This window comes from Carcharhinus amblyrhynchos, chromosome X (assembly GCF_965287045.1).
Source record: "Carcharhinus amblyrhynchos chromosome X, sCarAmb.v2.hapA, whole genome shotgun sequence".
NCBI lineage: Eukaryota > Metazoa > Chordata > Chondrichthyes > Carcharhiniformes > Carcharhinidae > Carcharhinus > Carcharhinus amblyrhynchos.
This window is the reverse complement of record NC_137359.1, coordinates 5,565,158-5,589,843: the sequence shown is the minus strand read 5'-3', so window position 1 is coordinate 5,589,843 and position 24,686 is coordinate 5,565,158. Positions and strand designations below refer to the sequence as shown.

General features: G+C 39.9%; 1 protein-coding gene across 7 annotated transcripts in view; it reads right to left on the bottom strand.

The window, feature by feature from the left end:
* Window positions 1-3,742: 3,742 nt before the first annotated feature.
* The window catches only part of pan2 (poly(A) specific ribonuclease subunit PAN2), a 145,956-nt gene continuing 125,012 nt past the window's right edge, over window positions 3,743-24,686 (bottom strand). For 5 of the 7 annotated variants that reach the window (XM_080218084.1, XM_080218083.1, XM_080218085.1 and 2 more), the window contains 4 exons: window positions 8,186-8,259; window positions 6,836-6,861; window positions 4,686-4,711; window positions 3,743-3,805 (listed from right to left, as the gene is read on the bottom strand). In XM_080218084.1, coding sequence (XP_080074210.1) covers window positions 8,207-8,259 — 53 coding nt within the window. In that variant the 3' untranslated portion in view covers window positions 3,743-3,805; window positions 4,686-4,711; window positions 6,836-6,861; window positions 8,186-8,206. Of the gene's footprint in view, window positions 3,806-4,685; window positions 4,712-6,835; window positions 6,862-8,185; window positions 8,260-19,437; window positions 19,588-19,873; window positions 19,951-24,686 lie in introns of those variants that run through there. The other 2 variants (XM_080218089.1, XM_080218087.1) reach the window with 2 other exon arrangements.

The window sequence follows — 24,686 nt, the reverse complement described above, 5'->3', positions numbered from 1 at the left end:
CCAATGATTAGTCATGAAAGACATAACAGATCATAATAGTTAGAACTGTTTAATAATTTGGACAGCTTTTAATAGAATCACTATCTATTCAAATATTTACAGAAGTAACAAAATGCCAGCTCCAAAGTATTTTTGATTGCATCTTATGAGAAGCACCAGGATTCACTCACAGGGGAAAATAGAAGCAAAGTAATCACTTTTAAAAAGCAAAGAGTTCTGATTTTCCTACACCAATTTTTTTTTCTACGTATGTTCAAATACTGAAAGCTTCTCTTTGGAGAATGTTTCTTATGACATGAGCTTGCAGCTACATGCAGATAAACAAAGGATTCCTATTCAAGTATTATTGTATTACCAGGGTTTACTGAATAGAGCACTTCCTCAATTACACAACTGCACTTTGCTACTTGTGTTCAGCACCAATGCACATCATGTAGGACAGCTCTGGTTCAACCAGGGTATTGGGACAGCAGGGTGGGCGGGGTGGTGGGGGGAGGTGTGTGGAATAAGTATGACCTAGTTCAATGAGGAAGCTTTTTTTCCCTTTAAATGGCTCAGTAAGCAAAGCCCATTTGCGCTCACCTCATCTGAAAGGCAGGAAGGAAAATAAACTTAGAAAAGAAAACGACACAAATCCTTATAAATCCAGCCTTGTGGCTATTTTTGCTGGCCATTGGCCGAGATTCAGATATTGTAATCTCCCAGATTCTCATGTTTTTAATTGTGTTGTTACCAGTCTGCAGTAGAGGAATGGGGCCTAGCAGATCACTCCAGTGTTGCAGACATACAAAGAGATGGTGTACACATCAATCACAAGTCCCTTCTCACAGCAAGGGGCCAACGGCAATGACAACTTCACTGTGCTGCAATTTTTTTGTAGCTGCCAGCCACATTCTCCCTGCCGTCAACACTCATTATACCATCTAGCGTGGCTTGATTGAGAGCTCTACAAGAACTCAGAGGGGGTAGAAAGCACACATTGTCACCTTAAGAGGCTCACCCAGGCAGCACTCTCAACACAAAGCCAATTTGTTTGTGGACTCAAACACAGCAAAAACCCAGGTGACAGATGGAGCCCACTGAAGTGTGCTACGTAATAAAAGTTTACACTTGCTATAAAAATGTAGTGGGATGTTGGCAGAAATCTTCATGCAGTTTTGAAGAAATGGCAAACTGGATATTTAATACAGAGCTGTATTGTTGCTTCAGTGTTATGCAAGAGGGTCATTATTTCACAGCATGCTGCAATGAGCCCGCTTCTAACTGCGTACAAAAACTTCCCAAGCACCCTGTGATAATTAAATTTTCTATCCTTGGTGCAGTCAAAACATTTACCACCTAACGGAGGTCATTATAATTCGCTCCATGTGCGCATTTCCTGCAAGTGTGCAGTGTGCCAAATCTATTACCAACTACAATAATGTTTTCTGTACTGATCACAAGCCAAGTACAATTGAATTTTAAGTGATTAACCAGTCAACCATGGAATACACCAGTGCTTTCCAACCTAGAAGCCAGACCTTCCTTCTGTCTCCTCCCCTACCCCCAAATAAACTGAGACTACCTGCCATCGCAACTAGTAATACTTTAAATAATTGCTTGAAACTTGTCATCTGCCTTTACTCAACTGCCACTGAAGTATTTGCCTTTTTTTTGGTCACCAGAGGTCACCATGTTGTAAAATATTGTAATAACTAGGCACACTGGCAAAAATCAATAGAAGGGAGTGTAACACAAAGTTAATTGAGGAGTTCAATAGAATAATTGAGGTTTGACGAACAGCAAAAAGGAATGATTGTGTAGAGTTGGGTTAGGATCCAGAGTCGATACACTGGAAGAAGGAAGTGAATGTAGTTTTACGCAACTATAGTACATAAAGAAAACAGGGTCTACTGTTCTTTTATTCTTCCATTAGTTCCTTAAAACTTAATTACATGAACAGTAATGTAGTAGCATTTGGTACTATTTTCTCAAAATTTAAATGTATCCTGTAGAATGTCACGTCATTTACAATTCCCCAAAATCTCATTAGACTAAAAGACAAATACATAAAATTAAAAGCAGCTGTTTAATCAATAAACTCACGTCCCAGAATCCCACAACTCAGCATAATCAATGGAATAGAATGCACATCCTATTGCAACTTGCATTTATATAGTGCCTTCAATGTAATAAAACACCCCAAGAAGTGTCACAAAGCAAAATTTGACACCGTGTCACAAAGTGACATTTGGGCAGATGGTCAAAAGCTTGGTCAGAGAGATATATCTTAAGAAGCATTTAAAGGAAGAAAAAGAGAGGTTAGAGGGGGAAATTCCAGAGCTTAGGGCCTTGGTAGCTGAACAAAGGCACCAAGTGTGTTTAAAACTGTCCATGCCCAAGAGGCTAGAATCAGAGGGGAGCAGAAATCAGGGTATTATTGGTGAGAGACAGGGTCCTGAAGACAAAGATGACAATTCTTATTTGAAAGAAAGTCATTGCCTCACTGGGAGTCAATTTAGGTCAGATAATAGGTAAACATGACTGTGCAAGGACAACCTCAAGTTTATGGAGGGTAGAATATAGGAAGTTTGTCTGGATTCTGCTGGAACACTAACAACCAAAAGGTAACAAATGTATGAATGAGGGTTTCAGCAGCAGGTGAGTAGAGGTAGAGGCAACATTCAAAGTGGAAATAGGGTGAAGTGGGCGTGTAGTTACAAGTTAATCTCAGGCTCAAACAAGACACTAAAATGTATATTTAAAAAACTGAAATTGCCTCCTTATGTGAACAGGTTACCATACAGGTCCTGGTTAGCATTACATTTAGACATTTTAAGAGCATAAAAATAGAACAAATAGTAAATGACCGTAGGGCCCCTTGAGCCTGCTTCACCATTCAACATGACCATGGCTGATCTTCTGTCTTAATTACACTTTCCCAATTGCTTCCCATATCCTTTGATACCCCACAATCCCAAAAATCTCTCTCGTGGTCTCAAATGTACTCAATGATGGAGGATCCATAATCTTATGGAGAAAGAAAATGTCAAAGATTCACAACCTTTTGAATGAAGAACTTTCTCATCTCAGTTCTGGCTCCCCTTCACCTAACCTACTAGTTACATCCTCAAAGAGAAAAACAATAACATTGCTGCCCCTTTTGAAAACCATGTTAACTCTGCCCATGATTCCCCACTTTTCTTGCTTCCTCTTTTTGCAACTAGTGGAGTTACACTTGCTAACTTTCAAACCGCTTCAACACTTTTAGAATCTAAGAAGATATGGAGAACCATAACCAGAGCACAAGCTGTCTCAATAGCTTTCTCTTTCTGACCGAGGATGTATGCAGAAGGTCACGGGATTTGTCAGCTTTTAGGCCCTTAAGTTTCTCCAATAAAAAGTTACTCTCCACACCTTGGTTACCCTCTATTTCTGGAATGGAATTTGTGTTTTCTACTGTAAAGACAGACAACGTACCAGAAGATCCAGTGAATACATCAAGACTATGGTTAACGGATACTGCATTTAAAACATTAAGTTAACTAAAGATATCTTCTACATCTTCCTTTGTTAGAAAAACCCTCATAGCACATCAGCAAGGCAGGAGAAAAGGACAGATAATATAGATCAAATTTAACCATTACACTTGTTTGGATTTTCATACCAACCCTAAAAATTATTACACCTCCCCCACCCAAAAGTTCAAAAGAAGGACAACAAAAAAAGTTGGCACTTTAAACCAAATAACTTTTACCTTTTTTGAAAGTGATGATACATTCATACCAAATCTTTCAGCTCTCTCTCGCAATTTTTCAGCACTGATCTGAAAGTTAGGATCAAAGTATGAGTAAATATAATAAATTACTCTCAAATTAGGTGCTTCTATGATACATTCAGAGCTTTAATTTTTAATACAGTAAAAGGCCAACAGTACTGCACAGTCATTGAACAAAATTTAACACCAAGCCACACAAGATATTAGATCAGGAAGCTAAAAGTTTGGTCAAGGAAGTAGGTCTTAAGAAGCATGTTACAAGGGGAGAGGGACTGAGATTGGGGTGTGTGTGGTGTGTGTGCGCGCGAGAAAATTCAGCAACCAGGCAGTTGATGGCATAGCTGCCAATAGTGAGGTGATTAAAACAAAATCAGGGACGTGCAAGAAGTAGTCAGAACTTGGGCACTATGGAGAATACATGCATTTATATAGCATTAAAGTAGTAAGACCTCCCAAGGCATTTCATAGAAGTGTTGAAATCTGACTGTCAGAATTTAAAGATAGGGAGGGAGGGGGGGGAGGCCATGGAAGTATCTGGAAACAAGGACAAACATTTTAAAATTGAGACTGTCAGCCTGATTTTAAACAAATGGCAACACTAAACATGAAGCAGTTATTTTCTTTTAACATCAAATATCTCATATCACATATCAAATTTGAGGGCCCAATTTAGGTTGGAACTTGCATCATTGCATATGATTGAATCCATTTCTAGTGCACAGGCTGGAGGATATTCCAGTTGAAAGTAATTTTAAATAACACATTCTGAACCTGCAGCATTGTCAAGTTATTTTAGAAACTGATTAATTCACTCATATTTGCATTGGATTCCATGTAAATACTTAAAAGTTTAGAAAAAAGAAATAGCCTCTCAAATTATGATGAGATAGAGAAAAAAAGTTGAGATCTTAAAAAAAAAACAACTTACCATAGTTTTGATAGTCCCAGGAGTACCTGTATTGGAACGAATGCAGTTCACACTCAGCCTGGTTAATAGTTCAAAGTACAGGAACACCAAAGACAAATATTGGAAATAGGGTTTGATAATCACTGTATATAAATATGTACAGCACTGATAATCAGGGCCGATTATTGCACAATACAAAATGTTGTCTCTGGGATACTGGATATCAAAAATTAAATAATGCAGAACAATATGACACAAGTACCTCAATGAAGACTTCATATAATAATAAATTTTTAGAGATTTGAGAAACCAATTTGCAAGCTGCCAAAACTACTGTGCAATTTTTCTGAACTGGCACAATCATCGGTGTAACTCTTGACATGCTTTTTCAATTCTTTCATGGGATGTGAGCATTGCTGGCAAGGCTAGCATTAGTTGCTCTTCCCTAATTGCTCTCAGGATGGTGGTGGGGTGAGCTGCCTTACTGAACCACTGCAGTCTGTGAGGCACAGTGGTTAGCACTGCTGCCTCACAGCACTAGGGACCCAAGTCCATGATAAGTTGCTCCTTGGTGTCCCAAGATTTGTAGGTTAGGTAGATTAGCCATGGTAAATGTGTGGGGTTACAGGGATAGGGCAAGGGCAAGGGTTGTGGGTTGTTGGCCTGGGGAAAGATGCTCTATTGGACAGTCGGTGCAGACTCAACGGGCCAAATGGCTGCCTTTTGCACTGTAGGGATTCTGAACGCTGTCAGGAAGGCATACCAGGTTTTTGACAAACAGCAATGAAGGGACAGTGATATAGTTTCCAAGTCAGGATGATAGACAACTTGGAGGAGAACTTGCAGATGATGTGTCTGTGTCCTTCTAATCTAGATGGTAGACATTACAGATTTGGAAGGCAGCTTGCCATTTGTAAAACTGATACATACTGCTGCCATTGTGCATCAGTGGTGGAGGGAGTGCAAAAGTTCATGGTGGAGAGTGGGTCATTGATGAAGTAGCTGAAGTCAGTGTCCTAGGTCCAACTATCTTAAGGAAAGCCTGAAGCAATGTCCTGGGGTTGAGATAATTGTTTCCAACAACCAAAAACACCCCCCTCCCCCCCCAAACACCACCGCCTTCCTGAGTCTGTACCAGCCACAATCCTACCCAGGCCCTTTTCCCATAACCCCACATATTTACCGTGCTAATCCCCTGACATTTGGGTCAGTTTAACATGGCCAACCAAACCTAACCCACACATCTTTCGGACTGTAGGAGGAAACCAGAGCACCCGGAGGAAATCCACGCAGGCACGGGGAAAATGTACAAACTCAACACGGACAGTGATCTGAGGCTAGAATTGAACCTAGATACCTAGTGCTGTGAGGCAGCAGGGCTGCCCACAGTGGCAGTTTCTTTTGTCAATGTTTGGACTAAGACTGTAATGAGGTCAAGAGCTGAATGATCCTGGCGAAACCCAAACTGAAATAGAATTCTTTAATCTAGCAGCCCAAGATTATTAACCACCATCACCACTAAATTAATTCTGGGTCTAGATGAAGTGCATTAATAATGGGAATTAATTCAAGTACAGTCAAGTATGCACACACTGTCCACTTCAAATTCACATTCACCGTGAATAATAGCCCTGGCCTGTGTTAAGCACTGCTTCACTCTGGTCAGGCCAGGAACATGGGGACTGTGGGCAGTCAGGTAGACATGTACACATTTAAAAGGGGGAAAGTAAGAATAGCATTTTCAAAAAAAAATCAGAACAAAATATTTGTTGCAGGTTACTGGCTTATTGCAATAATTCAAATAACTTGACTCTTGAGCCAAGGAACTGGCTTTGGGTGGTGGTGGAGGTTGGTGAAGGAATGTGGAATGGAATAAAGATTCTAAGAACAAGTGTTAAAATACTTAATAAAGCAAATTCTTTTTGCTGGAGATGCATAGCTGTGCGATGGGAAAGAGAAAAATACCTGCTTCATCCCATCAGCTCCAGATTCACAAGTACTGCAATTTTAAAGTTCACTTGGACAAATTGTTTATGGAATGCTACTATATATAATTACATGGGATGGGATAATATTGGTGCACTTTTCTTTCTCAGGTTTATATTTTCATAAGATCAGATCTATAATATTGGAAACAACGTTGGATCAAACAAGGATGATATTGTTCTTACCTTTTGCTGCGACAGGCAAACCAAACCTATTTTGGACGGAATAATAAACTATTAGATTCTCTGAAAATCATATATCACACACATATAAAAGAAAGAGAAACAGTATTGTAGCAGAGACCACTGACAATCTTACTCCTGGACCTAGCTTGTTTCAGAGAACCATTTATAAAAATGGTAGCAATTATTGCACCAATACTGCCACCTTCTGGACAGGATTTAATACAGACACTTGAACAATGTTGTTGAGTGGGAAGAACAAAGCTCAATTGATTTGCAAGCACCAGTATTTTTATTTCTCAGCCAATTAAAGATTTAAGAAAAACAACTTCACGGTGGCACAGTGATCAGCACTGCTACCTCACAGCGCCAGGGATCCGAGTTCAATTCCGGCCTCGGTGACTGTGTGGAGTTCGCACGTTTGCTGTGTTTGCGTGGGTTTCTTCCCAGTGCTCTGGTTTCCTCTCTCAGTCCAAGATGCGCAGATTAGGTTGACTGGCCATGCTAAATTGCCCCTTAGTGTCAGGGGGATTAGCAAAGTAAATCCATGGGCTTAGGGCCTGGGTGGGATTGTTGCCAGTGCAGGCTCGGTGGGTTGAATGGCCTCCTTCTGCACTGCAGGGAGGCTATGATCCTACAAACATGAATTGCAGAAGGACAAAACCGAACGGAACACCAAGTGCATGGTTCAGCAGATTAGCTCAACAGTTAAGCTCATTCAGCTACCTGTAAACTGGACTCAATTTTGGATTGGTTTGCTGATGGTTAAATGTTCACCATGTGAGCTTCAGTTTACACCATAAAAGGACAGCACTTCACGTTTGACTGCAGTTAATCCACACCAAAAGTTTGTGGTGTTTTCTTCCTCTGCTCTCGGGTTTTCTTCCCTCTCAGAGAGGAATTGAGTTTACATCAAAACATCCATATATAAAACTTGCAGCAGTCATTGGACAGCATTCAGGAATTGATTTGCTTCCCTCTAGGATACAGGAAAGTCCATGTCAACATTTAAGAATTGCTTAAATAGTTGTTTGAAGGAAAGTAGGTTAAAGGGATAGGGGAACATTGCAGACACGTGATAAGGATTATTGCTCTGTTGGAAGCTAAATACTGACAAAGACTAGCTGGGCCAGCTGACCTGTTTTTGTATTATAATTTCTATACAAAAGCCCCAACACCATAATCTTTGGAGATCTTTGTATTAACATACAATGCATGAAAAACTATTCACCTGAAAACTTAATTCAACCCCCCCACCCCTCTCAAAATACATACTGCACTGAGATAGAATTTAAGATTTAACAGCAAGTTTACATTCTGAACGCCACTTGCAACTCTTTTTGATCAATTTACCGTGCAGCACGAGCAGCTTTCTTACTCTCTGCGGTTCCTGGTACATTGAACCGTTCTGCTCTTTTCTTTAGCCTCTGTAGAGAAATAAAGAAGGGACATCAAATTCATGCAATAAGCTGAATCATTTCTTACACTTTAAAGATCCCTAACAGCGGTAGGTGCGCATGATGCATTGGGAGACATACGTCCTGGATCTGACCTCCCACTATGTACAGAATTAAAAACTTAACCAAGACAGTGGAAGGAACAGGATACTTTGGTGTCAGGATGTACCCTGAGAAAAGTCGTTACCCTTAAAGATCAAGACAGGTCAATATCAGTGTTCAAAGTTCCTTCTTTTTCTCATTCTCCTCCACCACCCACACAATGTTTAGTTGCAAATAAAAAGATTTTGATGTTTTAAAGCTTTTTCTTCCCACTCCATGGCCTCCTGTCCCATGCATCATTATCTGACCAAGAGGAACAGCAAGTGAGCCTCTTCCAATTTCACCTGGAAATCATTAGCCACATTTCCTTTCCTGGGCATGGGCAAACACTTGGACTTCACACTGCACTGTACTTACGCATACAGCACTGGCCAAGGGCATTTTTACACTGCACAAAGAGTAGAGCTATGTTGGCCGCTTGGTGCCCCTTCCCCGCTTACATTTGTTTTTACACAGCATCCTACTGCATTAGCAGTTAGTAAACATAATAATATTTTGAAAAGCTCACAAAAAAGTGAGCTCCTTAGAAGTAAAACAAAACTTGTAATTAACAGCATAAGGTTATACGCACCATCAGCTACATTTTAAACGTAAAAGCACCTCAAGACTGAGCACTAAACCACATCAGAACATTTCACTCAAAATTTAGGGATGTGGTCAAGTGCTTTCTTTTATTTTATCCAATCAGGCTTCCCATTTTATTCTAATGTGGCATCGAGTTCAATCAGAAATATGGGATTGTGGGGCCTGTGGAATAGCTGGTGTCAATGCCACTTGACATCGATAATGGGAAGAATGCCACAACCTCAATGGTATCTCTGTTCAAATGATTCCAAAGTACTTGAATATCAAGTTACCATATTTCAGCAATTAAAAAACCTTGAAAAATATTTCAACCTTGGGCTCATCTGGGGAAAAACAGATTTGGCTAGGATAATGGTGAATGGTCATTTCTCAGACTGGAAGAAATAAACAAACAATGAGGATACAAAGACTGACAAAAATGGGTAGATACATGGCAAATTAATTTGTAGGAAGGATGAGGAGAGGTAATATACAATTTAAAGGGGTATTTGTACAGGAATCTGTTAAGATGACAGGACAGACTGAGAAAACTATTAAAGTCAAGAATCTCATATGGCTTTTAAAAAAGTAAAAACAGGAGTACAAAAATTATGCTGAACTTTTATAAAATGTTGGTCAGGTCTCAGCTGGCATACTGCGTTCAATCCTGGCCACCACACTGCAGGATATCATGACCTTGGAGAGCATAGAACAGATATAATACAATAGCATTGGTGATGAAAAACATCTTACACTGGAGAAGCTGGGAGACCCGAGAGCAAAGAAGGTCAAGAGGGAATCTGATAGGGACGTTCAAAATCATGAATAGTTTGATGCAGAAGTTGATCATGTAGATTAACGGTTAATGGCAAAAGAGCTGGAGGTGACATGAAAATTAAGAAACGTCAAGTTGTGGCGATCTGAAAGGCATGACAGCGCCCCCTTGTGTTACATCATTCTCCACAAATTCCAATCATTTGGGGAATGCACATTGCTTCTTAAAGCAACATACAGACACATTCCCCTTTAATGGAACAGTTAGAAAGCAAACAAAATAGAAATTTTAGCCATCTCTTGGTTGTTCTTCAGTGTTTGATCATTCAAAAAGTCAAATCAGCCCATAGTTTGTTTAAAGGCACATCCCAACGTGCGTCAATACAACAGTCACATTTTGGAATTTTAGACCAATTTTCTCCCAGATACATTTGCTTTTTCAAAGCAACAATGCATTCATACAAAGTTTAAGGATGACATGACATCAGGCAGTGAAAATTTTAATAAGCTAAGTCTTGAAGCTGCTCCTCAAAATACACAAATATTAGCATATTTCAGGAATTAAGCAATGCCTCATACCCATTACATTGGGAAAGTCCCTTATCCTGGTCGTTTGACAGGGTACAGCAAAACCAGATACTCACCCTACGTTGATTTTTTAAAGCCAAGAGAGCAAGCTTTTGTTCAGTTAGGGCTAAGGTGCAAGATTTTCAAGCAAGGCACTTGAGTGATGTGCTCATTATTTATTATTACAAGAGAGTTGCACTGATACCTGATCATAATAGTTGCTTTAAGTTCACGTGCTGTGAAATAAAGCAATTTAACCATTTGAAGATGGCCTGGCCTCATCAGGTCATCTTGTCTTCAAAAAGATTGGAGGTCACACACACGTAAAAGACAAATCTCTGTTCCTTCACGAGAGTTGTACTGTTGTTACATCATCTTATAATTAGTTCCTGGACAGCACAGGCACAACCATAACTCCAAGACCCTGTCATTTACAGGGGTGATTAGCATTAATGTACCCAACAGAATGTTCAAGGTTAACATCCAAAACTTGCACCACCACCTCAGGACTCAATACTTTCATTTTTCAATGAGTAGCAAGTATCAGGTAGGCCCCAGAAGAATTACTCGTGGAAACTTGGATCAGCCACAAATAGAAAAAAAGTTTAGAGGACAGTTTCATTGAAAAAAAAAGTGATCATCAGCTATTTGGATACATATCAATCGCAAAGTTTACAGCTTCTAAAATGCACCATTTGCTTCGGACAGAAACAGCTGTGATGTCATACAAGCATGCATGATTACAACTTGACATGTTTTCAAAGATTATATTCATATTCAATTTTAAACAGCTCTGAGAAATAGATCAGGCGATGTACTATTTGAAGCTTTCAGCACACTCGCAGCCCGCACGCCCAGCTTTTGGCGCTCTCGCAGCCCGCACGCCCAGCTTTTGGCGCTCTCGCAGCCCGCACGCCCAGCTTTTGGCGCTCTCGCAGCCCGCACGCCCAGCTTTTGGCGCTCTCGCAGCCCGCACGCCCAGCTTTTGGCGCTCTCGCAGCCCGCACGCCCAGCTTTTGGCGCTCTCGCAGCCCGCACGCCCAGCTTTTGGCGCTCTCGCAGCCCGCACGCCCAGCTTTTGGCGCTCTCGCAGCCCGCACGCCCGCCGACCAGCTTTTGGCGCTCTCAGCCCTCCAGTTGCAGGAAGCTTTTAGTGATTTTATAACCTGCAACCAGTGTCAATACTTCCTATTCAAGCTTTAATGATGAATGATGGCAAAGAACAAGCAAAGAATAAGATGGATTCTACATACACTGCACAATTGAACTGTGCTGGAGGGACACTGGGACAGTTAAGTGAAGGAGAGAACCAGTGTCATGCTGACTGATGTCACACACGCGCTGTAAACCCATAAGTATTGAGCCAGTAAGGCGATCCAGACTGCTTGTTACATCAGCCATTACGTGTAATGGCAAATCACATTCATTTGAACATGCCTGCTATCAGCATCAACCACCCTCACCTACCAGAGGTGCACGTCTTAGTGAATGGAAAAGGGAGAAGACAAAGAAAAAGCAAGCACATTGTAGTGCAAGAGATATTTTAGAATTAGTTAGATAATACTTTTAATAGTATTTACTGAATGCAGAATAGAAAACTTGTGGGAAATCCAGCACATTAAGCAAGTGAACATCTAAAAGATCAAACTATTTAACACATGATATTGAGAGGTTTATCAGTTAAGATTCAATTAATTGTTTACAGAACACTAACACAATATGCTTTGTTTATAAAAATGACGGTAGTAAAATGCTGGATCAGGATTATTTTGCAGCGGTCCGCCGATACCCACCTCACTCTCTGTCATTGGTGCCATTATTTTAACCAGCTTCTTTGCTGCAGTTCTGAAAAAGAAATACTTTCAGAATTTATGATGGAAGCAGCGGAACATCGTCTTACGGTCAGCTTAAATAGTTAATGAGCGTCAAAAACTGTTTCATAATTTCGAGTTAGGAACCACAAAACACTTGCATCATGTCCAGAAATATCAAGTCAAGACAGCTGGAGATCCAGGAATGGAACAGTGACTCTCATTCAGAAGGGAGAGTTTTGAAATTCACACTGGATAATCATTTGATCCCAATAAAGCTTCAACAGGTTGCCTGACGCGATAGTAGAGTAACAGATCACATAATAAGGGAGTGCTTTGTTCAAGAGCAAAAGAACGAGCAACTGCACTGACATTTTTTAATCAACCAGTAGAGAGCAACTAAGAACAATGCTCAGTTCATCTCCTTTCCCTAACTAGGAAGGTAGCATTTCAGATTAAAATTAAGACTGGCTGGAGGGTGGTGGGGCAGCTGAAGGGAAAAAATAATTGAATGATAGACTAAGTTCACGATCACAGCGTTAGACATTAAATACTCAATAATTAACCCTAGCCTATAAAAATAATTCCTGACTTGGAATTATTTCAAGTCATCCATGACATCACAGATCTTCTCATCATTTTGATGTACAGTGCAGATTATTGACTTTAAACATTGTAAAAATACATTACTAGCCAGGTTCTTGCACTAAGCTATGTTCATTTGCGATATATAGTGCAGAGTCACAAAGTTAAGTAGCCCTGCTTAAAGTACAAAGTAGAATTTTTCCCAGCACATGCTGGAAAATCAGCACTTGGACGTGGAGACTACGAGTCTCTACCGTTGTAGTTGTCTGGAAACAGACAGCAAAATGCAATGCAAAATCATTTAAACTGGAATTGGTTGATATTTACTCCTCTGGTTCTTTGACAGCAACAGTCTGATTTTGAACTTCTGGCTCAACCTTCTGCTGCTGCTGTTGCTGCTGCTCCTCTTCCTGCATATAAAATGAAAAATATAAATGCTCAAGAATGCAGTGTCCATACTTCTGACAGAACGTATAGTTAAAATATTCTACCCTCAATTATTAGCTGACATACACAGGTATCACTTTTTAATAACTTCATTGCAGCACAAGGAACCTGTTTTCCATAGAGTCAAAGAACAATGCAGTACAGGAGGAAGCTGTTTAGCCCAGTATACGTTGACTCTTTTAAAAGAGTCCTAATTTCTTTTCCCATATTCTGTTTTTCCTCCAATTCTCATCTGAAGGCTATTACTTCCCTTCAGTACAAAGTTTATAAAGCTTACTTAAAACTGGAAACTTATGGCTGAAACGGTTTCTGAATTTGGAATGCTCTAAGATACCAGATACAAATTCAATAGCAGCCTTCAAAGGGGAATTGGAAAAGTACTGAGAGAAATAAAAATGCAGAGATATGGGGAAAGAGTCAGGGTATGGGTCTAACAGCATTGCTCTTTGAAAGAGCCAGCACAGACTCAATGGGCTGACTAGTTTCCTTCTATGCTGTACTAGTATATTCTAGGATTCTATTTCCAATGCCTATTCTGAGGCACAGAGACATGATGTTCTATCACAGAACTAGAGCTCCCAGTAGTTTGATTTTGGTCAATGAGCAGTGCCAGCAATGAGAGTCAACACTTAACAACATTGCTTCCACATCCCCATCTTTGACATGGTTATTTGATAAAGATGTTTTGTTCCAAGGACACCAGGAAGTATCTGCAGAAATCCCCAAATGGAAGCAACAACTAAAACAATGAATCGAACACTACTCGTTTCCTATGGATTTATAACAGTATACTTTTATATTCTATAAGTTTTGGCCCACTATTGGAGTTCTTTTACAGCCATACCTAGTTGAAGTGTTGCAATTTACTATTTCACCCAAATAAATTCCATAATCCACAAAATATCTGAAACATTCATTGAACATATCATGTATTACAAACCAAAAACAGGTTAAAAACATTGAATTACCCCAGTACATAGCTTGTTATTTCCATGCCTCAGGACACTTATGTTACATAACTGACTCATAACTAAAGCAGGCAATTCTACCCAATGGGTGGAGCTTGGCTAACTCATTCAAAAAAAATGGAATACCTTCTAATAGCAAAAAAGAAACCCTTTCAACCTTAAGTTTCCAGTATTAAAGTAAACTTGATAAACTTCAGTACTTTGGTATTGTGCATCGACCACAGCACAGACTGGAGCCTGAACTGAATTGAGAGACTCCATTGTCTCATCTCACATACCGAACTCAAATAGCCAGCCGACACAGACTGGAAAACAACAAAGGCGAGCTCTAAAACTGTACTTTATTCAGACAGGTCACTTCACGTGAGCAATGTAACATGTAACTTCAAGATTCAAGTGAGGATTTGGATACTGTTGTGCAATCTTTCCCTGGTACTGACTAGATGTTATATACAAACGAGAATAGAAGCACAATTAGGCCAAATGGTCTCTTGAGCCTGCTCCTCCATTCAATGAGATCATATCTGATCTACTTCAACTATACATCCCCAAAAATTGATTGTAGTTTTAAATATACTCCACAACAGAGCATTCACAGTCCTCTGAGACCAAGAATTCCAAAAATTCACAACCTTCTGACCAAAGAAACTTTTCCTAATCTTAGTCCTAAATGACTAATCCCAAGACTGTGACAGCTAGTCCTGGACTCTTCAGCAACAAGAAAACAGTCTTGCAACTTCTACCCTGCTAAGGCCTCTCTGAATTTCATATATTTCAATAATAAACAAAAAAGAAAATCACAAACTTTGTAGAGAAGGAAATGAAATATGGTGTGTGAAATTCAAATGTGTAATGGTCATAAGTGCAGAAATATCAAGTCACCCATCTTCACTGAGTACTGCCAGTGAAATGAGTGACTTTGGCAGAATCTCAGAAGTGAGCTACCGCACATTCACCCAGCTAAGGATGACAAACACATTTCTGATGACAATGTCAGAAAATTCAAGAAAGTAACAAAGAAGAATTCTACCTCTGTATCTTCAGCTAGAACATCCTCTTCATTCACTTCTTCCTCAGCTGCAAGATAAATAAGAGTGAATTGATACTGCACCTCAGCTAGTTTGGAACGGATAACAAAAGGAGCAAGGACTTGGACTTAATGATTTATCGATATATTTCAGTTATTCTACTAGAGGCCATGCTTAGTGAAATACTAGAATAGTGGCAAAGAGAGGGAAGTGCAGTACAAGACAATAATATAAAAAATTCTCCAAGGGGTTTTAAAAAAATGCTTTATTAAGAGTTCATATCAAAAGTCACTGCCCCACAATATAGAAAGTGATGCCATCAGGCAAGTACATTGCACCCTTGAATAACAATGCATAGCAAGCCTGTGTTGAGTGCAATGTCAGATCTTCTGTGCAGATCCATGGTTTATCACTAACGATCTGCTCTACAAGCTTCCTTCTCCTAAGCATCAACATCGGTCACACTCCATTATCTCATCTACCCACCCATTATTCATGATCAATCTCAGTGGACCCACCAACCAAAAGGAGACACTACAGCCAAGCCTGATCCAATCCTAACTCGACATCCAAACAAATGCAGAGCTCAACGTGCACTCAGGAACAAGGCCAATTTTCCCTTCTAATCCAGAGATGCTAAAGCCAATGGGTCCTCAAAATGTTAACTTTTTTCTTCTCTCCAAGGATGCTATCTGACCCAAGTGCTTCCAGTACTTTCAGCTTCTGTTGCAACATCCAGCTGTCTCTAGTTGATGTCACTTAAAATCAGTAGATTGAAGAAGAAACCTGGGTTCCTCCTGATATGCGGGGTTCAACTGGGTAAACACGAGTCACTGGGGTACCCACATTAATTTTTTTGAGGAATGAAGTACCATGTTGTTAACAAATGCATTTCAAAACAAGCTTACTGAATTGTTACTGAGCACAAAACAAAATGTGTATATGATAATGCACTTGCCATATACTTTTAAAATGGCATCTCAACATTAGGTTCTCAATCCATATTAACTAATTTTAACATCCGTTTGATTTATCGGTAGAATGGATAAATCCTAAACACCAGTACCCCAATATCACAACACAATTTAAATAGGAACAGTTAATGAGGGAGGAGCTAATTCTAACCTTTTCTGTTGTGTTGCTTTAAAACATAACAATTGCCCGATTAGGATCAAGTTTAAGAACATTAGTTAAAAGGGACAGCAACTCTATCAGACGTCTTTTCAACTAGTAGACTAGTCATTTCCTTTTAAGAATTAACATGGATTTATAACTCTAGGTACCAGAGTGTCATGGAATTTGAACCTCTACACAAATATTTGTTCCATAATTCCTTCTAAAAGCAAAACACTCAAATGAGGACACAATTTGGTTTATGCATCAATTCTGAAGAATAAAGAGGAAGCTTATTCTGCAAATAACTGCTTTGACTGTTGTAGGTATTCACACCCTAGATGTTTTCTGATTGAAAGATTATTTAATGGCTGGTTAGCATAGCTGGTCATGGTTACCATCATCAATAAAGTAAGTGCACAGTCAAGATGTGAAAGAAAACGGGTTACTGCATTTATAGCTTTTCTTTCCATCCTTTGTTATAGAGCCTATTAGCCAAAATTCTAGCTATCACGTAGGCAGTCAGCAAAACAGTCCAAATCAATGAAACACTTGGAATGGAGCAATTTTCAGATTATGTAAAAGGCAACATACCCTGATGAGCAGACAGGACTTAGCAAAAAGGAATTAAAAACAGAAAATGCTGGAAATACTCAGGTACCACCAGCTCTGATGAAAGAAATGTTAGTTCTACTTCTCACTCCACAAATGCTGCCTGACCTGCCAAGTGTTTCGAACATTTTCTGCTTTATTTCAACTTTTCAGAATCTGCAATATTTGACTTTAAACGATGAACTGTGATTACAGTAATTGAACTCTAACAATAATCTGAAACTAGCATTTTATATGAATGTAGTGTACACTAATGCGCTAAAAAAAAAGACAATAAAAATCCACATCTGGCAAACTAATGATTAAACCAAAATATTCTTTCCCAAACTGACTCCACTAAAGTGGTCGCTTTCAACAGGGTTGGGCTGCAAGAATGCAGTCTAACCCAAAATCCCTGGCAGTTCATAGTATAAGGACATGTAACAAGGTAAATACAGTACTGAAAAGCCTTTTGGCCCCTTTTAGCATATTCACTTAAAAGCACCTACAGTCCTGGCAAAGCATCCCACAAGTAATTTCAGAACTTTTGGCTTTGCTATCTTAAGTAAAAGCCCATTTCTAATGTTGATTATTACTGTGAAGTCCTAAATTTGCCTTGTTTGATAGTTCTCTTTGTTCTACTTCCATGGAACATCTTTAAGTAGATTTACTTCTTCTGCACACACACCCATCATGTTCAGCAAACCTGACCCAAATAGAGGACCCGTTGCACGAGAAACAATGGGATACGCATTCTATTTGAAAGTTAACTTAAAGAGGGTAATGAATCTTTGGAATTCTCTACCCTAGAAAGCTAGAGAAGCTTAATTAATGAGCATTTTCAAGACAGATATCGATAAATTTCTGGATATGATTGACATAAAGAGATATGGGATAGTAGCGGAAAATGGCATAGACGTAGATGATCAGCCATGATCGGTTTGAATGATAAAGCAGGCTCGATGGATCAAATGGCTTACTCCTGGTCTTATTTTCCTATTAAAGGAAAACATAATTCATTTAATACTAATGTTTGAAATTACAGCGACTAAATTAAGACAGAATTCCAACAAAATAGTCACAAGTGGAAATCGAATAACATTATAATCTAGAAGGATGCAACTCAAGCACTTTGATCAACTGACCCCAACAAAACAACTACCGGCAATGACTCTCAACAATCCCCTTTTATCCAGAGAGCAGCTAATTTATGATTTTGAATTCAGTGTAATGTCCAACATAGGGCCTCAATGATATGCTTTGCAAGTTCAACATGCTTTGAATAACTAAAATAAAAATCAATTATTCATAAACTCAGATTAATATTTAAAAATATTGTTTGGTATTAAATAGCAGACATGATTTTACCATGTTCTTCCAGATAAGCCTGCAGTCTCTGGATGAGATCCTGCTTGTTTCCTTTAGTGTCCAGCTCTCTTGAAGCACATTCTTGTCTCAGTTCAGTCAACTAAAGTACAATGAAAACAGAGTCAGAACCACAGACATTTAGAGGAAAGGCAGCAAATCATTCATGTTTGTGCTGACTCTTGGCAAAATCAATCCAAAACCATTTATATACATCGCTCTCTTCCTATAACCATGCATGAACCCAAAACTAATCCCAACACTCTTCTCCCAAGAACAATCCAAAACTAATTCACTCCCTAAAGTCCTCTATTCCTTAGCTTATAACACTGATCCAACGTTTCCCTCACAAATGGTCTCTGCCATTCCCAAATCAAAGCATTTTATACTCCAAATCTAAAGAAATTTCTAACTTTCCTACTCATCCAAGAAATTTAAGATTGATGACTCACCAACTCCATAACCATAAGGTAACCTTTTTCTACTCATATCATTCAGATTGTAAAAACTTTGATTAAATTGTCTCAACTTCTCTGTTTCAGTTCAGACAGTCCTAGTATCTCAGAGCCACTACATAAATTTCCCATTCCCTTTAGCTGCGTAAGCCTACAACTTTAAGGCTTCAACGTTTTTTTTAAATGGGCATCCAAAACTGCATTGTATTTTAGATGTGGCTTAACCAACAACCTACACGTGCTTATCTTTGCTCCTGTACCATCCTCCTATTTACAAAATCAAAAATGATAACAGTTTTTATTGTTTCATCTACCTGCTCTCACACGTCCAGGTGATGACATCCCATTTTCAAATAACTGTCGTAGTACACAGCAGTGCAGTCCAAGCTGTGACCAAATAGCATGGCACAGAGTAGGGGACGGCTTCCTGCTCGGAGGTGGCGTCTGACTTCCCTGGGTGGTGCATTCAGCCACTCGGCCATTATGGGAAGCCATGTGTTTCTTCACAATGGAGCTCTCGGAACGTTTCCCACACAGTTAAGTTGCTTAAAAGAATCAGGGAATTTTAGACCAGCCGGAAAAAAAAAAGTAACCCCACCTTTCAAACAGAGGAAGAAAAAAATCCAACCCGCGGGTCTCCAGAGAAGAATTCCTGGGATCGAATCAGAATGGAGAGGCTGAAGCGCCGGCAGGTTACTAAATCATAAAGCCTTCACTCTAATCACGGACACAGCTCACCCTACATCATCATCCTTTCAACTCCCTTTACCTTCAATTTGCTGATATCCACCGCCGTCCTGTCCGCCGCCATCTTGCCAGGCTCTTCCCCGCTCGTCGTGTATCCAATCGACAATCGCTTTACTCAGTGCTCAACAAGCCATCCCGCTATTGGCTCATAGGAGACGGTGGGCAGCTCGATCAACTGTTGCTATAGAGATCAGAGAGGGGAGGGAAGGAGAAATGGATAAATGTATGAATAGGGCAAAAGCTTGGAATAATATTTCCCAACAAATAACAGAAGGGTTGGAATTTTAAGATTATACAGATTTTTGGCAATATAGCAAAGGTTTGAAGCTCTTTTAATTTAACTGCAGAAACATTTATGTACAGATGTATTCCAACCATGAAATAATGCTAACCTTGTGTTTTATCATTCCTTTTTTGTGGGCATATAATGTGAAGATCAATGTCATGTGATAACATATATTACTTACATATGACTCTTGCCATGGTCAAGTGGTCATTTTTCATTGGGGTGACCATCAGACAACCTGGGTTCAGGGTTAGTCACCTGGAAATTTTCATCAGAACATAACATAAGAAATAGGAGCAGGAGTAGGCCATCTAGCCCTTCGAGCCTGCCCCGCCATTCAATAAGATCATGGCTGATCTGTCGTGGCTCAGTTCCACATTCCCGCCCTCTCCCCATAACCCTTAATCCCCTCGCTTATCAAAAACTCATCAACCCGCGTCTTAAAAATATTTAGCGAGGCAGCCTCCACCACTTCAACGGGCAGAGAATTCCAGAGATTCACCACCCTTTGAGTGAAGAAGTTCCTCCTCAACTCTGTTCTAAACCTCCCCCCCTTTATCTTGAGGCTGTGCCCCCTAGTCCTATTATCCTTTCTGAGCGGGAAGAGTCTCTCCACCTCTATCCTATCCATCCCATTCATCATCTTATACGACTCAATGAGATCTCCCCTCATTCTTCTAAACTCTAACGAGTACAAGCCTAGTTTATTCAGCCTCTCTTCATAGCTCAACCCCCTCAACTCCGGTATCAGCCTAGTAAACCTCCTCTGCACCCCCTCCAAGGCCAAATTATCCTTGCGTAAGTACGGCGACCAAAACTGCACACAGTACTCCAGCTGCGGCCTTACCAATGCCCAATACAGCCGCAGCAAGACCTCCCTACTTTTATATTCAATCCCCCTCGCTATGAAGCCCAGCATCCCATCAGGCAGGATGGCTGAAATTTTCTGCTTCTACGCTCACCAGTTCATTTTTTTTGTCCATTCATTCTAATGAGTAGAAAATTGTGAACAGACAAGCTCCAAAATCGAAATGTCTAGCAGACCTTATCTACACATCTAAGGGGCAATTTAGCCTTTGGAGTGTGGGAGGAAATCAGAGCACCCAGAGGAAACCCATGCAGGCACAGGGAGAATGTGCAAACTCGGCAAAGTCAGCCAAAACCAGAATTTAACCTGGGTCCCCGGCATTGTAAGGCAACAGTGCTAAACACTGTGCCACCATATTCCCTTACTTTTCTTCCTTATACTCTTGCTGAGGAGTACAGGCACCTACAGGTAGCTTGCACAAATGATCATTCTTCACCTGTGAGCACAGATAGTGAGGTTCAATAAGTTACACGTTCGTGACTGAGTCCATTCTGTACCCATTCAATGCGTGCTTTTCTACAGGGGTCACTGGATAGTAATCAAACACAGGAACCTTTTCCTGATTGTCTTGTCCTACTACTCCATGAAACGCTACATGGGCACTTCAACATTGTACCACTTTATTTCAAATTTATTTGAAGGGCAAAAATATCTTGTAACTTTACAAGAGATTATTATTGTTTTATTTAATTTCTTTGGACTCTAGTGTCCCAAGAGTTTGAGAGAGGGATTAGAATTAATTGTGCAAGATAATAGCTAAAATGTCTGTTAATTCGTCCTAATTGTACTCTTTGTGCCAGGAGTATCTAGAAAACTTATAAACGATCATTAATCTTCTCTAAATGGTTCACTGCATAAATAATATACTGCCTTTAGTAGCTGATGTGTTATTGATTTTTACCAGACAGCTACACATTTTTACATTGAAGATATTGTGAGATTTTTAAAGTGTTCTCTTTGTAAATGTTTATAAATATACGTTCCCATATCAGGACAAACATGCTTATAATTTCACATAAAATATCTCTTGTAATAAATGATGCCTGGGAAGTTGTTATAAAAGCAAAATACTGCAGATGCTGGAAATCTGATTGTAGTGTATTGGAGACGTGATATGCAGGACAGACTTTTGTTAAAAACAAACGGAGTTTTATTAATAGTGTGTGATTTTTTTCCATAGCTGCTGCTTCTCTTTCTGTTTCCAAAGTTAGATCTATTGCATATTTTCCAGTGCATACATTAATATAGCAGAGCTCAGTAAGCCAATAAGAATTAATACAAATACATTACATTTCCTTCTCCCTTAAATTGAACATCCCCAAACAAGTTCAAAACAAGTTGAACATGAACAATAGTTAATAAGTCAGTCACTATGAATAAGTCCAACAATCTCGGAACATCCACAGTGAACCGCTGGCATCTTCTTCACACTGATGGGAGCCTCTGATGTCTTTGTCTATGTGCTAACATCATTGGTTATTGGTTTAACTAGCATTGATGTGGGAACTAGAGGTTGTCTCTGCATCTGAACAGAGGTGAGGTGTTGCTTTTCTCAATAGTGTCCGTTGTGTAGGGGTTGTAGAAAGGTTCAGGTCAAGGCTTTGTAAATCTGATCCTGAATTTTCAACAGGCTCCAGATTCCATAGATCTGTTCTTCCAGCCAAAAACCAGTCTGCATGTCTCTTCCAAATAATGTCATCTCTGATCTGGACAATGTAACAGACAGCACCAGTCTGCGCGAGGACTGTGGCAGGAACCCATTTCTCCTCTGTGGGGTAGTTCCGAACCAAAACACCTTGTTCTTGGTGGAAAAGTCTGTGTTTCACCTTGCCTTCCTGCCATTCCATTTGTGGTTGTTGTTACTGTTGCACAATCTCCTTAGTTTTTGGAGGTTAAACTTTTGAGGGATTGCATGCAGAACATGGCTGCCTCATGAGCAAGGTAGGAGAGGTCTTGGTTGTGGAATATGTGATTTTCCAGTAGACCAACAGGAATTTGTTAAGGCTTTTGATAAGCAAACCTTGTTCCTTGGTTGCTTTCAAGGTGTGTTTCAGGACTTTGGACAAATGTTCTGCTAGTCCATTAGTAGCTAGATGATATGGTGCAGATGTTAGGTGTTGAATACTGTTTTCTTGTAGGATGTTCTCAAATTCCTGTGAGACAAATGCAAGCCTGTTGTTGCTTACCAGCTGTTCAGGAAATCCAAAGTGACTAAATATTTCTCCTAGCTTCTCAATAGTCTTCTCAGATGAGGTAGATGTCATCACAGCAACCTCTGGCCACTTGGTGTGAACATCAATCATTACTAAGAACACATGACCTTCAAAAGGTCCTGCAAAATTCACAACATCCATTGCCAAGCCTCTTCAGGTCATTCCCATGGATGCAGCAGTGCTAAGGGCAGCAGGTTTCTTACTTTGGCACAGGAAGTGCATGTTTTAGCCTTCTCTTCAATTTTCGCATCAAGTCCAGGCCACCGGAAATAACTTCTTGCTATTTCCAACATGCATTTGACTCCGCAATGGCCCTCATGTAGTTTTTCTAACACCTGCTTTCTCAATGGTGGCGGAATAGTCACTCTGAGCCCCAGAGAAAACATTCTGACTGTACTCCTGCAGTAGTAGGGTTTCAGGTTAGGTATTAGTTTCCTCATAAAACCGTATCTATCACTTCTGAGAGCAGGGGATCACTCCAAGTATGTCTTTTCATTTATCTAGAAGTGACAGGTGTGTTGTTTACTTGTGCAAAGTAGAAGATATTCCCCTTTGAGCAGTCTGACAAACACCATGGTAGTGGCAATCTTGAAAGTCCATTTGTGTTACAATGTCGACTTGACTGTTGGTATTTAATGGTGTAAGTATGTGCAAATAAAAGCAATGCCCATATATGCATTCTAATTGCTGAAATTTACGGAATTCCCATGTATGGCCCAAAAATGGTAATGAGCGGATGTGGTCCATCAGCAATATAAACTATGTCCCATACAGGAACTATTGGAATTTCTTTACTCCAGAAATGATCCCTAATACTTGCCATTCAATCTGGGCATAGTTTCAGCTTTGCTCAAGGTTCAAGACGCAAAAGCAATGGGTCTTTCTTCACACAGTGGCATGATGTGGGAGACCACTTTTTGCACATCATAGAGGAATGCATCACAAGCTAACTGTATGGCTAAAGTAGGGTCAAAGTACGTGAGAGCTTCAGACTTAAGCAATGCTTCTTTGGCTTGCTTGAAGGTGTTATTGCATTGATTTGACCACTTTCACATCTTGTTCTGGCACAGGAGGTTATGTAATGGTTTCGAAATTGTTGCTAAGGTTGGGACAAATCTTCTATATTAATTCAACAATACCAGAAAGCAACTTAACTGGTTAATATTCTGAGGCGCAAGTACCTTTGTAATGACCTTAACTTAGAAGGAGATTTGTGAAAGTCAGTGGCATCAATCACGTGTCCCAAATACTCAATGGAGGATTGGAAAAACTCACACTTCCTTTCATAGACTCTCAGTCCACAGTGTTCCAATCTCTGAAGAGTGGCATCAAAGTTCTAAAGGTGTTCCTCTTCATCTTTTCCAGTGACTAGTATATCATCCAAATAGCACTGGACTCTACTCAGTCCACTCAGTATCTGATCCATTGCCCTTTGACAAAATGCAGGAGCAGATGTGGTACGAAACATCAATCTTTGGTACTGGAACAAGCCTTTGTGTGTCACAATTGTCAGAAGCTCTTGTGACTTTTTGTCCACACTCATCTGCAAATAAGCCTGGCTCAGGTCAATCTTGCAAACAGGCCTTCAATATGAGGGAATGGGTAATATTCAGCACATAACACTGGATTTATGGTAACCCTGAAGTCTCCGCAAACCCTTACGAATCCATCTTTCTTGATGACTGGGACAATAGGCATGGCTCATTCACTGACGCTGACAGGTTCCAGAACTCCAGTTTTCACCAGTCGCTCCAAGTCAGCCTCCATCTTTAGCCCAATAGCACATGGTGAAGACCTTGCCTTCAAGAATTTCACTTGGCTTCTGTTTTTTATTTTCAGTTTGACTGTAATGTCCTTCATGCTCCCTAATTCTCCATCGAAAACAACAGTATCCTTCTTAGAATTTTCATGAG